Raw genomic sequence first — 16052 nt, forward strand, 5'->3', positions numbered from 1 at the left:
GTTTTCTGCAACTAAATCTAGACAAAGACAAAAAAGACAAAATCGAGACTAACACTGACTAAGACTAAAATGCTCAGACATTTAGTTGACTAAAACTGACTAAACGAAAAATAAATGCAGATGACTAAATATGATGAAAACGAAAAAGGAGCACTTGACACATGACTAAGACTAAAACTAAAATGAAAATAGCTGCCAAAATTAACACTGGTATGGATACATGTACCTTTACACCCCTAGTGTGTGTGTGTGTGTGTGTGTGTGTGTGTGTGTGTGTGTGTGTGTGTGTGTGTGTGTGAGTGTGAGTGTGTGTGTGTGTGGTGTGTGTGTGTGTGTGTGTGTGTGTGTGTGTGTGTGTGTGTGTGTGTGTGTGTGTGTGTGTGTGTGTTATACTCGACTATGTTACACGTTAGGGGCAGAAGGAGACACATTTAGTTCATAAAATGTCAATAATCTGTGCGATTAGAGTTACTAATCTGTTGTGTGTTTATAATTTATAAATGTGTTGGCATTAAGGTTAATCATCTGTGGGATTTGGGTTTATAATCTGTGTTGTGTGTTTACAATTTATAAATGTGTTGGCATTAAAGTTAATAATCTGTGGCATTAAGGTTAATAATCAAGTTTCAAGTTTCTTTAATAGTTGTCATACAGAAGTACAGAATACTTTTATACAAAATGCTTCTTTCTGTTACGGTCCAGAGACTGTGCTAGACAAAAGATACGTATGAAATAAAATAGTAGCATGTAAAAATAGAAGTAAAAAATAGAAGTCACGTACGTAGACACAGTGTTCAGTATATACATATGTACAATGTTCAATGCAGTATGGTAACTGAGTTACCATAAAATATACAATATACTATGCAATCTACTAATATACAATACTATATAGTGCAAAGCAGAAATGGGATGAGGTACAATTGAGGTACAATTTACAGTAAGGTGTACTGAAGTATGGGTTGTAGTGCAAATCCTTTACCAATAAATATAAAGTGTGTTTAGGTGTTCTAAAGTGTGGAGAGTGGGTGCTGCAGTGTGTTGTTTGTTTAAAGAGAGTGTGTGTGTGTGTGGATGTGTGTGTTGTGAGTGCATTTGATGGTTGTTGCATAGTGTTATTGTTCGTTGAGCAACCTGATGGCCTGGGGATAGAAGCTTCTTCTGAGTCTTTCTGTGCTTGCCATGAGACTCCGGTATCGCTTGCCTGACCGCAGCAGTTCAAAGAGGCAGTTGTTTGGGTGGCTGGAGTCCTTGATGATTCTCTTAGCCTTACCCCTGCACCGCTTGTTGTAAATGTTCTGGAGAGTGGGAAGCCCCCCTCCAATTGTGCGTTCGGCCGAACGTGTCACTCTCTGTAGTCTGCTACGGTCTTGTGTGGTGCTATTCCCAAACCAGGAGGTGATATTGCCAGTCAGGATGCTCTCTATTGTACATGAGTAGAAGTTCTTAAGGATCTTTTGACTGACTTGGAACTTCCTTAGGCGCCTGAGGAAGTAGAGGCGTTGTCGTGCCTTCTTCACAACACTGTCAATGTGTGTGGTCCATGTCAAGTCCTCGGATATGTGGGCTCCGAGGTACTTAAAACTGTTCACTCTCTCAACCGGTGCCCCGTCGATGCTGAGGCGGCTGTAGTCCCTGACCCCCGACCTCCTAAAGTCCACAATCATCTCCTTTGTTTTGCTGACGTTCAGGGAGAGGCTGTTCTCCTGGCACCATCCCGCCAGGACCTTGACCTCTTCCAGGTAGGCCCTCTCGTCGTTTGCAGAGATCAGGCCACCACTACTATGTCATCAGCAAATTTGATGATTGTGTTGTTGTTCCGCTGAGCCACACAGTCATGTGTGTACAGGGAGTAGAAGAGGGGACTCAGAACACAGCCCTGGGGGGCCCCTATGTTGAGGGTGATGGATGAGGAGGTGCAGTTGCCTGCTCTCACCACCTGGGGTCTGCCCGTCAGGAAGTCCAAGACCCACTGGCAGAGGTCATAGTTCAAGCCCAGGTCCCTGAGCTTGGCTATGAGTTTGGAGGGGACTATGGTATTGAATGCTGAGCTGTAGTCGATGAATAGCATTCTCACATAGTTCCCCTGCCTCTTGTCCAGGTGTGATGCTGCTGTGTGCAGCACATGGGCTATGGCGTCCTCCGTGGACCTGTTGGGGCGATATGCAAATTGCAGGGGGTCCAGGTTGATGGGGAGGGAAGAGCAGATGTAACCCTTTACTAGCTTCTCAAAGCACTTCATGGCTTAGTCGTTGAGGCAAGCAGGCTTGGATTTTTTAGGTACAGGGATGATAGTGGACTTCTTCAGACAGGTGGGGATGACAGCCTGTTCCAAGGACAGGTTAAATATGTCAGTGAATACCAGGGCCAGTTGGTCGGCACAGACTTTTAGGACGCGGCCGGGGATGCCGTCCGGTCCTACTGCCTTCCTGATCTGTGGCATTAAGGTTAATAATCTATGGCATTAAGGTTAATAATCTGTGGCATTAAGGTTAATAATCTGTGTGATAAATGCCCATGCTAGCCTCCGGTCAGATTGATAACTCCATAACTCATTGGTCCGCTCATCTCAACATCAAGCAGCGTCCTGCGATGCTTGTGATATCCAGAACCCAATGCGTCCACAAACTGCTGGGGTTAAACCCGACCGACAGAGATAACACATGCACCGCTCCGTCCCCCCCAGTCATCGACCATAGTCAAGTGATTGAAGTTGCGGAGTCTCTGATTTTATTTGCACCGGGAAGGATTTATCTGACCAGTATGACACTGTCGTTAATCAGATGATATCCATTTCCCTTATCCGTCACACGGCAACTAGGAGTTACTCTTACGAAGTCACAATATGTATGTCTAGGAGAACCATTATCGCCTGTAATAAAAATAATATTATTATTACCATCATCATCATTATCATCATTTTACGAAAGGGCTTGTAATACTGCTCATTTGAAAGCTTGGTTGTATTACTACTTTTTTAATAAGTATTACCACTGTAACATTACATCATCATGCAAAAAATGGGTAAAGTTACAAGTGCAACACATTTCAATGCTTACCAGGATGGTCAGAAGGATTTACACGAAGTGGTTTCCAAAAGGTTTTTATTTTTTAAAAATACAAAATTACAATAAATGCACAATCATGTTTATAAGTACAAAAGGTGCCTCTTAAAAATGTCAGAATGCAGAATCCAAAAATCTCTCTCGAGATGGAGTGAGTTAGCCCTTATAAAGGAAAGAAGATCTTTTTGCCATTGGTTTAAATACTGTGATGTAATTTCACTAGCCACTCAACGTTTAAAACATCAGTACATTTTATCCAATCATTGTACTGTACATATACAGTAAGTATCAACCCCTTTCCTCTACTTGCGTTACATATAGTTACATAGTGATTCAAGTATGGAGAGTCCCTCCACACACTATTTTAACAGGGCAAGGCTTGCAAGGGTTAACCGGGTGTCTGCCAGTGCCACAAGGCCATCTGTGAAACCTCCCATCTCGACTCCTCAGAGTTGTCTCAGAGTGGCAGAGAGTCCTCAGAGTTGCTCTCAGCCAGTGAACACAGAATTTACACAGTATAGTAATATATAGTATTATACACTTTCTTTTTAAGCATAGAATTATGAAACATATAATTAATTCAGCAGAATATGTATACACCTCTATACCAACATTTCTGACTGTAGCATAACATTTAACATTTAACTGTTATATAGTTTGTATAAGAGTGTATAAGTTTATAACACAGGTGGCGCTCGTTGACTTGTGGCACACATAAGGTGTTTCTTCTCAACTCCTTCAGTTATTTGTTACTTTTTCAGTTATGTATCAGAATAGTGATTCACAAGAATACACAAGAGTACAATGCCCCCTCTGACTTGGGCTGTCTGCTCTAGACTTTCACATTCCCGCCTTTACTTTCCCCTGGCTTGGGGCCTCTCGTTCTGCCACACTATCAGTAAGAAAAGCAGACGGATCAGTACGGAACAGGTAGTAAGAAATGCAGGCAGGCTAGGCAAGGCCTTCTGTGGGTAAAATCCCTTTTTCAAGGGAAGAGGCCCCACCTGTCAAGGCCACATTTTCACAGTTACCTCCCTTTATACATGCTTGCTCTCACAGACACCTCTATGCAGACCAGGCAATTCATTCTTTAAGCAGAAACATATGATTTGCCTATGAAGCATATAATCAATTTAGCATTATACATATATGTACCTATATAATTACATGTGAAAAATAGGTTATACGGCTATAGTGTTACATATACAAAAGGGTAGAACAGAAATCACTGTTCACACAACTATATAATCACTGTCTTCCAACTAGGTTTTTAGAAAACAGGGCGTTGCTTTTTGATTATATTTTTACCAACATTTCTTTTATTGATAAGGCTTGTTGTTTGTGTACTTGGCTGTCTTTCTGGCCTTCTTTGGTCTCTCATAATCAGACCACCCTCTCGTCGTGGGGGGGGAAGAACATGGGGCCTCTGGACGTGAAGTCCCTGGTTGTCGAGAGGTCATCAATCTTGGGTCTTGCTGGCTGTGACCCTTTTCACTGTGGCATTAGGTTAATAATCTGTGGCATTAAGGTTAATAATCTGTGGCATTAAGGTTAATAATCTGTGGCATTAGGTTAATAATCTGTGGCATTAGGGTTAATAATCTGTGGCATTAGGGTTAATAATATGTGGCATTAGGTTAATAACCTGTGGCATTAAGGTTAATAATCTGTGGCATTAGGGTTAATAATCTGTGGCATTAGGGTTAATAATCTGTGGCATTAGGGTTAATAATCTGTGGCATTAAGGTTAATAATCTGTGGCATTAAAGTTAATAATCTGTGGCATTAGGGTTAATAATCTGTGGCATTAAGGTTAATAATCTGTGGCATTAAGGTTAATAATCTGTGGCATTAGGATTAATAATCTGTGGCATTAAGGTTAATAATCTGTGGCATTAGGGTTAATAATCTGTGGCATTAGGTTAATAATCTGTGGCATTAGGGTTAATAATCTGTGGCATTAGGGTTAATAATCTGTGGCATTAAGGTTAATAATCTGTGGCATTAGGGTTAATAATCTGTGGCATTAGGGTTAATAATCTGTGTATTGTGTGCAGAGCTCAGCTGGTTCCGGTGTTTTCCTTCGGAGAGAACGAGCTGTTCGACCAGATGGAGAACCCCAGCGGATCCATACTGCGCAGACTGCAGGTGGTGGATCCTTCTATGTCTACTAATTAAGCATTACATCACACGCAGGAGTGGTTTGTGACCAATAAACCATGCCTAGGGGTGGTTGTTAGGCCCGAGGCGCAGCCGAGGGTCGTTAGACCCCCCTAGGCATGGTTTATTGGTCACAAATCACGACTGCACGTGGTGTAAAGCTTTTATACAACTGCCAGATTCATCCAACCTTATTTCTATACAATAAACACACATTAATCGAAGATTTATTGAAAAAACCATCCGCCAGAAAAAGTAGTTCCCACAACTCCATGTGGAAGCAGCTTGAAGTGCATCCAACCAAACTAACACATCCAACTGTGTATTATTGGAATGATTGAGAGAAGTTGCCTCATGTGGAAGCAGCTTGAAGTGCATCCAACCAACTAACACATCCAACTGTGTATTATTGGAATGATTGATTGAAAATTTATTAAAACGTTTTCTTTGCCCTATAGGAAAAAAACGTTTTCTTCGCCCTATTTTTTTATTTATTTCTTTTAGCCTAAACTTAACCAGTTGGAAACCAGGGGTACAGTAATAAAATTAGCAATCAACCAATCAATCAATTCAATAGACCATGCTCACTTAAAACAGCGCTGCTTCTCTCTCAGTCTGACTCCCCCGCTGTTGCAGACAGGAGTGTGTGTGTGTGTGTGTGCGTGTGTGTGTGTGTGTGTGTGTGTGTGTCACAGTGTGTGTGTGCGTGTGTGTATGTGTGTGTGTGTGTGTGTGTGTGTGTGTGTGTGTGTATGTGTGTGTGTGTGTTTGTGGGTACGCCAGCGTCGGACAGTGTGAGAGAGAACGCTGCAAGAAAGTAGGAAGGAAGAAATTTAAATCAATCAATTAATCTATCAATCAATCCGCGATTTTTCTTTTGTTCTAGATTGAGTCAAGACCCATCAATTACATCATCCAACATTGTTTAAAATACTAACACATTCCCCTTGACAGAATCGCTTCATATTTAGTCGTTATGGTGCTTTCAACATAACCATTTGATCTCCGCGATCCTGTTTTCTCCCGGAGTGAGCGGGGAGGGTTATGTGATTTGGTTGTGGGCGGGTCCTGAGCCCAGGACCGTGGATTGTTACCAATAAAGACGTGTGAATGGCCAATCAGAATCGAGAAATTTGCATGCCGTTGTATAAGAGAGATTATACCATTCATTGTGTTTTGTTTTGACCTGAGACTCGTTGGCGTTGGCTCGTTTTCGTGAAGAACATATACAAATAACACATTGATATGATATGATATGATAAATTTATTTATATTGCACCCCTCAACCAATAGTTACATCGGCCCGGGGCGCATCCCGGGAGAGAAAGAGAAACAAAAAGACAGGAACAAAACGAAAAACTGAAAAAAATACATGCAGTCCAACCAAGCAAATAGAGAACAGACAGACATAATACACCACACATACTACAATACAAAAAAACTAGCTCATGGATTGTTTATGGCGACAAGGTGGGTTTTGAGCATGGCCTTAAAGGTCCGTAGAGTGCTTGCAGATTTCAGGTTGAGTGAAAGCCTTGAATTGAATTGCCCCCCCCCCCCCCACACACACACACACTGTGCCCCCCCACACTGTGCCCCCCCCCCCCCACACACACACACACACTGTGCCCCCCCACACACACACACTGTGCCCCCCACACTGTGCCCCCCCACACACACACACACTGTGCCCCCCCACACACTGTGCCCCCCTACACATCTATATTACATACGTGGTTAGAGTTAATAATCTGTCTGTTGTGTGTTTATAATTATTTATATGTAGGTGAAAGCAAGTAAACATGGTCAAAATGTGTACAAGGTGCAATGTGTACCTTCACTGTCTGCCTCCACCTTGTTTCCAAGATTTTTCAAGATGTATTCCATTCATGTCTTGATTATAATGGATTTCTTTATTTCTTTATCACAAAAAACAAGTAGCACTTTTATTGATAAATGTGATATAGCAGAGGTAAATGGCAAATAATAACCATATCATATATCCTTTTAATATCTCATAGTGCTTTATCCATTTGATATATAATCCCTTTAATATCACATATATCCCTTTAATATCTCGTAGTGCTTCTATCCCTTTAATATCTCATATCCCTTTAATATCTCATATATCCATTTAATATCTCATATATCCCTTTAATATCTCATATATCCCTTTAATATATCATCGTGCTTCAATCTCTTTAATATTTCATATATATTTAATATCCCATATATATCTTTAATATGTCATATATTCCTTATGGAATAAGTCCTTCCTAATATATAATATATCTCTTTAATTTCTCATAGTGCCTCTATCTTTTTAATATATCTTATATATCTTTAATATCTCATAGTGCTTTTATTTATTTATTTATTATCTCTTATATCTCTTTAATATATCATAGTGTTTCTATTAATTTAATGTCTCATATATTCCTTTAATATCTCATATCTCTTTAATATCTCACATATCCCTTTGATATCTCACATATCTCTTTAATATCTCATATATCCATTTGATATCTCACATATCCCTTTAATATCTCATATATCCCTTTGATATCTCGCATATCTCTTTAATATCTCATAGTGCTTCTAACCTGCAGTCACACCATCTTGCTGATGTCATAAGTCTGGTCTCTGCCTTCAGGAACGCCTGCAAGGCATGATGGGAGTGGCCATGCCTCTGTTTCACGCCAGAGGGGTTTTCCAGTACAATTTTGGTCTGATGCCCTACAGGAAACCTATTACCACTGTTGGTATGAACACACGCACGCACGCACGCACGCACGCACGCACGCACGCACGCACGCACGCACGCACGCACGCACGCACGCACGCACGCACGCACGCACACACACACACACACACACACACACACACACACACACACACACACACACACACACACACACACACACACACACACACACACACACTCTCACACACACACACACACACACTCACACACACACTGGATCAGAACAACCGGTCTGGTTCTAAGCATTTATTATGAGCTCATAGGATACAGAACACCATCTTAACATCACAAATAGATCAATACTATTAACCGTATTAACCTGTTAAGCCCTATTTTCTGAAAATCCGCCTAAAAATACATACCTAAGTAAATGGAAAATTGCTCCACTTCTACAAGGTCCATTTGCATGTTCTTGCTATCTAGGGACATCTAATGTATCTCAGGGAATGTATTCCCAGTGTCAGAAATATTGTGTTACTAGGCTTGAGTAAATTGTGATGAAACAAAGGAGAATATAAATTATGATTTTTCTTTGCATCTTTGACGGTGAATAACACCATGCTAAAAATGACGATACATGAAACTGAAATGAACTGCCACTGAGCTCGTTCAGTACCTTCTTGAGATCACGTGTACACAAAAATCTAAGCAATTGAATAAAGGGAAGATGATTAAACAGAAGGGTTCATAGATACTAGGGCTGACCCCTATTAGTCGATTAGTCGACTAATCGGTCGAAAGGAGCCGTAGTCGACTGGCCAACCTCTTAGTCGAATATATATAAAAAAAATATATATACGAGGTCATTGTCGCAAAATAATTGACCGACACAGAGTTTAAAATACAGAGGCGCCTCGCCGAGGTGTTTTAAACGGTAGTGAAGGTCAATTATTTTGCGACAATGACCGAGTATAGCTATACATTATCCCGCTTATTCCATGGCTAACTTACTAACAATATACCTAATTCATTTTACACCATCGACAAGACGAGATCAAATGCAGACGCAGTTCTGTTCTGTCGCTCCGCTGTCAAGCGCCGGCAGCTTCGCTAGCAGCCGGCAGGTGTGTCTGATTGGCTGCACTGATGCAGTGTGTGTCAGTGGGCTTGATTGCTACAGCTGCGCACAGCGGTCATTATTGTTCGGCAGAGGTCCGTTATCGAGTAATAACGGACCTCTGACGAGCGCTATTGACCAATCACAATCAAGCATTTCGGCGAATGTTAAAACGCCATGTAATAAATATTTATAATTATAATTTTTCCAAAAGAAAAGAGGCCTAGAAGCGTGGCTAACACTAATGGCACGCATACCAGAGGCTAACTGCCTACGAAAACAGGCACAGAGGCACTGAAAGAGGATTTCACCCGTCTAATGAACACACTAGACTAGACAAATATCAAGATGTATCCATCAGTGGACCAATTGCATGATTTTGCAGAGGACAAGAAGCCTTCAGTCGACTCCTTCAGACATTAAGCACCCTCCACAGCCCAAATGGAATGATACAAACATTTAAAATTTAAAAAATGTAATTTAAAAAAAATATAACAATATAAATATAACGATAGGTTATGACTATAACCAAGTTCTGTTAGTAATGGTGACGCTCGGCATCACTACTGCACTGTACCTCGCTCGTGCACGCGCACTGAATAAAAATTCCACAAATGTACCTTTACATCCCAGCATTCGTCTGGCCACACCCCTATCAGCCTACCTACATAAGCAGGGGTGGGGCCACATACTCGCCTCCTTCCCAAGCTTTCACCACAAGGTGAGATCAAGGGCAGCAGCGGCGTCTGATGCCGAGCGTCACCATTACTAACAGAACTAATCGTTCTGTTTCGTAATGGCTCCGCTCGGCATCACTACTGCACAAGGGAGGCCGAGCGAGAGCCATCGGCCGACAAATACACCCCGCTGAGGCCCCCCACAACCATCTGATCAGGGAGGACCGAGCCCCCCCGACCCCCCCTAATGGAGGGCACCCCCCCTATTGGAGGTTCCCGGGAGGGCGACGGATCCGACCGTGCGAAGAGGCACTCAAGCAACTCAACGCACAGGGTGAGCAGACCGTGGCCTGACCCCACGACTACACACACGCACAACCCGCATGCCACCCGGGAACGAACGGAAGGAACAACCTCGTTACTGCCCCCAGAAATCACGGGGTCAAGAGTAAACCCAACCCCGTGGCAAGGCCGTAGCAGCGGAGCACGAAGGAAGACCCAGACCCACCAAAGGGACTGGATCCCCTGGAAAACGGGGGCCCGGAGAGGTCCATGATGCCAGCATCAAGACCCCACCAGGTGGTCACTTAGTGACACCGCTCCCCACATCGCCAGCGTATTCGGATAAGGCCCCTCCAAGGGCGGGCCCTTTCCCCCCAATAGCACACCGCCTGGCACACTGACCCTGCAGAACAGGCAGTCAGCATGGCCGTAAGCACACAAAAAAGGTTAACCAACGGAAGCAGGCAGCGCACCGGGGAAAACCAAGCAACAGGCTGTAACCTGAGCCTGGAGCACTGCGGACGAGACAGGCGCCAAAGGAGTTAGCTGAGAACAGCCCCCCCCCGCCGGAAGGGGCGTATGCTGGCGTTGTTGCATGACCAAGCCTCCATTAAAAAAAAAAAAAAAGAAAAAACCACCCAGAGGGGTTGAGGCAGAGAAGGCTGACATGATTGGCAGACGTCATGAACGTGCAGGGGCACCCTCAACCGGGTAACCCGGGAGTTGACACTGCTCCAACACACCAGGGAATCAACCACCTTGTCGTTACCCAATGCGGTGGTTGTTCCTATAACCCCTCAAGAAAAAACTCCAAAACACACCTGCGGGTACACACTGGCTATACCGCAGTACAAGTGTTTCAGTTTTCAAAAAAGGGTTATTCCAGGCCTACGGGTCGACGAACATTACTTCGGACCGGGCCCGGCGGCACGGGAAGCACAGGGTTACCAGAGGAGGTCCAAGACCACCCCAACAGGCCTCTCTTCGCCACGCGTGAGAGAGGAGCGAAAATAATGGAGAACCAGCCCTAAGCACACCGCACTTGGTATTCCCAGGCAGTCTCCCAACCAAGTACTAACCAGGACCGAACCTGCGTAGCGGCCGAGATCTGACGAGATCGGGCGTGTACAGGTTGGCACGGCCGTAAGCCATTACGGTAGTGCAGAGTACAATATGTACCCAACAAGGGTCTCCATAGCGCCTAACCCTGTGACACCCGGACTGACCTGGCATTTTTCCCCCCGAAAAAAGCACAAGTCCCTCAGGGTACCAGAACAGCAGATCTGCATCCCTGGCGGACAACGGGTTAACTGACCTGGACCAGCGTGACCAGGCCAGTCCCGTGTCCTAACCACGCCGACCTGCCCACTCCAGGAGAGGGGGTAGGTATGCGTGTCGATCTAAAACATGAAAAGAAAAGTTAACATCCCCCAGATATGAACGAGAATTCATCGAGACAACCTAGTAAACTGTCGCTCGGAAGAGACAAAACTCCATCCCAGTTGCCCTAAAAAAATGCTGTTTTAACAAGCAACCAAGGCGCACTTAGCCCCTGTGTGACCCTGAACAGAACACACCGAGCCAGCACTATGTATGCGTCGAGACCCAAACACATCAATGGATAGTCTATCAAGACACCAAACATTGTTCCTCCAAGTCGCCTGGGAGAACGACACGGAGCCGTCGTGCTTCATGTACCTTCCTCTTTTTATTCCAAAAAAGAAAGAACACAGACTGACATGAATCCCTCGTGACGCAGGCTGAGGGTAATTTTTTTTTACATTTTTACATCCCACCACCCTCCCATAGGGAGGAGACGGAAATCCCCAGAGAGACTTCCCACACGAGCTGTATAGATTGAAAATAATATATTGCAACATTTGAGCTATGTAATATTTGGATTAGGGCTCTCCGAGGAGGAGGCACTGAACCAATACACTCAATCATCGAATTGAATCGAATACACACACAATAGAGCAGAACTCCTTTTCGAAGTTCTACTCATCTTGACAATCTGAGGAGGAGGCTCTGAACTCTGAGGAGGCTCCCTCACAGGGAAGGAGAGTCCTAACTCACAGACGGCCCGAGTAGGAGCTTCGTGAGGAGGAGCCCTGACCACTCCCTGAAACAGATCCATCATATGGACCTGAACAGCACACGGAAGTCTTACCAACAGAGACGCGCACAGTGACGTACTCTATGGCGGGGGAATTTCTGCGGTGCACACGCCCAATATTCCAGGGCGTGGGACCAGGAAACCCCCCCCACCTCTTACCCTGTAACGTGCCGAACAGCAACGTGACAGGAACTTTGAAGGACAGGAGGTTTTAACCCCTGACCAATCAGAAAAGGGGAGGAAAGGATTACCAGTACACCCCTTTACGACCCCACACCCATGATACGATGTAATGACAAATAGAGCATGACAGTCATATTCTGCTATATGAAGTGTCTTTTCAACAGCTTCACACAGCTCATGTGCTAACCTGCTATCTGATTTTTACTAAGGAAAAAACACAGAATAGAGAGGGCCCCTTAAGAGCCCCGGTACCAGACTTACACATGTGCTTCTGTGGCCAACTCAACCCAGTTGTAGATCCCAAGATACACACAACCCTTTACCACCACAAAAAATGGCAATACACTCTACAGAGGAACGCCGTTTTTCCATAATGAGAGAATACACAATTCTCGATCAGTATCGGCCACAGGCCTTGCTAAGCACACACGAAAAGTGACCAAACAATCTTTTCTTTTAGGAAAATACAGTTCCTCAAGCAGTTTTAGCACAACCCCAGCAATCTAGCTAAGGGTTACATCATATCCCACCACACAGTGACACAATATATTGTAACAACATGTCTGAGAGGAGGGTGAGGAAGTCCCCAGGGAACCGGGGGGAAAAACACCCCTTCTACTTTACCCTTAATACGGCCAGTTGAACAGGTAACCCTGTTAATATGTGAACACACTGTTCATTGTCATTACAGGCTGAGAAAATAATTCATTCTTCACTCATATGTCACTAAGCATAGCTTTATAGGTTAGTTTAACGCCCTTAGTTGTGAGTACACGGTACATGAACACACATGATGTTTCTCAACACAACAAACCAGATCATTTTCACATCTGTAACAAACAACCCGATTTGCATGGAGAAGCTAATACCAGTGACAAGACAATTCACATATAACTCGCGTCGTATCCTAAATGTAGTGCAGCAACACTCGTTTTGGAAAACATTGTTATTTACAAAACATTTAGAAGGGAAATAAAGAAGAAGTGTTCAAGGTCTGGTCAGGACCTCTCCTACCGTGAGCGCAGATCAAGCGAACTGCAGTCTCTAACATGGCACCAATAGTAAACACAGCATTCCTGTGTTGTCAACATGGGCAGCGTCGCTGCTCCATCCCGCCGCTACGGGTCTCCTTGTTGACGCAGTCCTCGCCGGCCGGGCTCAGGGTAGGTTCGACTAACATCCTCTGTCAAAGATGACGTCGTAGTCAGAGTGTTTAAAGCATGTTATAGTCTCAGAACGTTCAACAGTGTAGCATTAAGTTAACGTTTCCTAGCCTAGTGACACAACAGGCTAACGCCGCAGCTAACAGCTGACTGGCTAACAGGTAGGCCACAACTAGCACGCAAGCTAAGCAGCTATCACCTTAACTTGTACACAACGATATAACAAGCCACACTTCAGACAGGCCGCCGTTCTGAAACCCTCCTCACCTTTTAAGAGAGAAGAGAAACGAGATGTCAACACAGTTTACAATGGTGATTTTAACATACATCCGGCGGAGCCAGCACAAGTCCCATCTGGGCTGTAGCCGACTTGAACATGGATCTTCCGATAACGAACATCCATGCCCACATTTCCTCGTTTAGGGTATACTCTCATTTGCATATGAAAGATGGGGCCTATACGGTGACAGAGAAGTAACCACTCGTCCAGAGATCCTGGGATCACCAGTTACTGGTTGTGGCCCACTAGTTGCTATAATGGGCTTCAAACCAAGATCCTCCGCCGTCGCCTAAAAGGCTGAACAAAGGACCCTAATCTGGGGCCGGTTTTCGTAAACATTGTCAGCTAGCCCCCATAGCACTAACAGACAAGTGGTGCTTGCAAGCAAACATTACTCACCAAACCTGGAACCCACCGCTTCTCACAACAGTCGGTGCGTCCTACAGTCCAGCTGTGTCGCTGGAGGGTTTTACCCCATCCAGCCCCAGCAAGGAGGACTGCAGTTGGGAGGCATGTCAGCGGCGTGAACTCCCAATACGAAAAAACCGGTGGAGGTGTAGAATGATCATCATCTTCCAGACACTCCAGTACGAAGACAATATCGCCGTATTTTCTCGAAAATAGTGAGAGAGAAAATAAAGATATGATGTCAACGTATCCCTTGTTTTCCAACTTTCTCCTACTAACAACCTCGTCAAGTGGGGATCTACCGAAGGCACTTCCTTGTGGTGAAAGCGAAGAAGGAGGCGAGTATGTGGCCCCACCCCTGCTTATGTAGGTAGGCTGATAGGGGTGTGGCCAGACGAATGCTGGGATGTAAAGGTACATTTGTGGAATTTTTATTCAGTGCGTGTGCACGAGCGAGGTACAGTGCAGTAGTGATGCCGAGCGGAGCCATTACGATACAGAACAACTGTTATGAACCAGACTTTTTTCAATCATTGAATAAAATCCTAATGGAACTAGCTGATTTCCAGTTGATTATTGGGTCAGATATGAATTCTGTTTTGGATCATACCTGGGATAAATCAAAAGCAGTTAATCATAATGCTCGCTCGACAAACGCTCTAAAGCACTTGCTATCTGACTTTAATCTTATTGATATTTGGCGGGTTCATAATCCAGGCAACAGGGAGTATACTTTTTTCTCTAATAGACATATATCATTTTCCCGTATTGATTTAGTTTTAATATCAGCATCCTTATTTTCAGACGTAAAAAAAATTGAAATCCGACCTATGAGTTTATCAGATCACCATGCCTATTTCTGTCAATTTCAATTCAGCCAGGCTAAGAAAAAGGCCACAAGATGGCACTTTAACTGCTCTTTATTGGATAATCCAGCATTCTGTGAGCAATTTCAGTCTGAGCTAGCCCAATTTTTTATGATTAATAACAACTCCGTGGATGATTTCAGGATACTTTGGGACGCTACTAAAGGCTTTGTCAGAAATAATGCTATTACTTTCTCTTCAAGTCTTAATAAATCTCAGCTAAAACGAATATCGGAATTAGAAACCATGCTGTCTACCTTGGACCTATCTCAACAGAGACATTACTCTCAGCAGACTGCCGCTACACTAGCCAATGTTAAGAGTGAACTAAACGATCTTATCAGGAAAAGAGCAGAATCCTCCATCCATAAAGGTAGAGTAAATCAATACTTTCATGGTAGTCGACCGAGTCAAATATTGGCCAACAAACTACGCAATAGTGATCTTGTAGGAAATATTACTACTGTTACATCAGAAAATGGTGAGCTGCTTACAGATCCAAAATTAATAAATACAAGATTTGCTAAATTTTATAATGATTTATATACTACAGAAGGCGAGCGTTCCTCTGAAGGGATTGAATCTTTTTTAAGTGGCCTTAACCTCTCTGTTTTGTCACCAGTTGAATCAAGTTTAATGGGTGCTCCTATATCATTACAAGAACTCAAAACATCTCTGGAAACTATGAATAAAGGCAAGTCTCCAGGGTGGGATGGCATTCCCCCTGAATTTTATTTGCGGTTCTGGGACGTCTTAGGCCCACTACTACTTGAAATGATTAATATATCCATATCTAAAGGCTCCTTAGGGAGAGACGTGAATATGTCCCTAATCTCTCTTTTATTAAAAAAAGGTAAAGATCCAAACCAGTGTTCTAATTGGCGCCCTATTTCTTTAATTAATACAGATGCCAAACTATTTTCTAAAGTATTATCTTGCCGTCTTGAAAAGTTTTTACCTAAACTGATTCACCCAGATCAAAGTGGTTTTGTTAAAAAAAGGCTTTCGTCTGATAATTTGCAACGTCTCCT

The 16052-nt window shown here is 43.6% G+C and overlaps 1 protein-coding gene across 1 annotated transcript in view; it reads left to right on the top strand.

Moving 5' to 3' along the window:
- The window catches only part of mogat3a (monoacylglycerol O-acyltransferase 3a), a gene marked incomplete at both ends in the record, with an annotated part of 30972 nt that overhangs the window by 5218 nt on the left and 9702 nt on the right, over positions 1-16052 (top strand). The window contains 2 exon segments of the mRNA XM_084327683.1: positions 5123-5213; positions 7879-7987. Coding sequence (XP_084183809.1) covers positions 5123-5213; positions 7879-7987 — 200 coding nt within the window.

The sequence above is a fragment of the Notolepis coatsorum genome (assembly GCF_963971535.1).
Source record: "Notolepis coatsorum genome assembly, chromosome: 13".
Classification (NCBI taxonomy): domain Eukaryota; kingdom Metazoa; phylum Chordata; class Actinopteri; order Aulopiformes; family Paralepididae; genus Notolepis; species Notolepis coatsorum.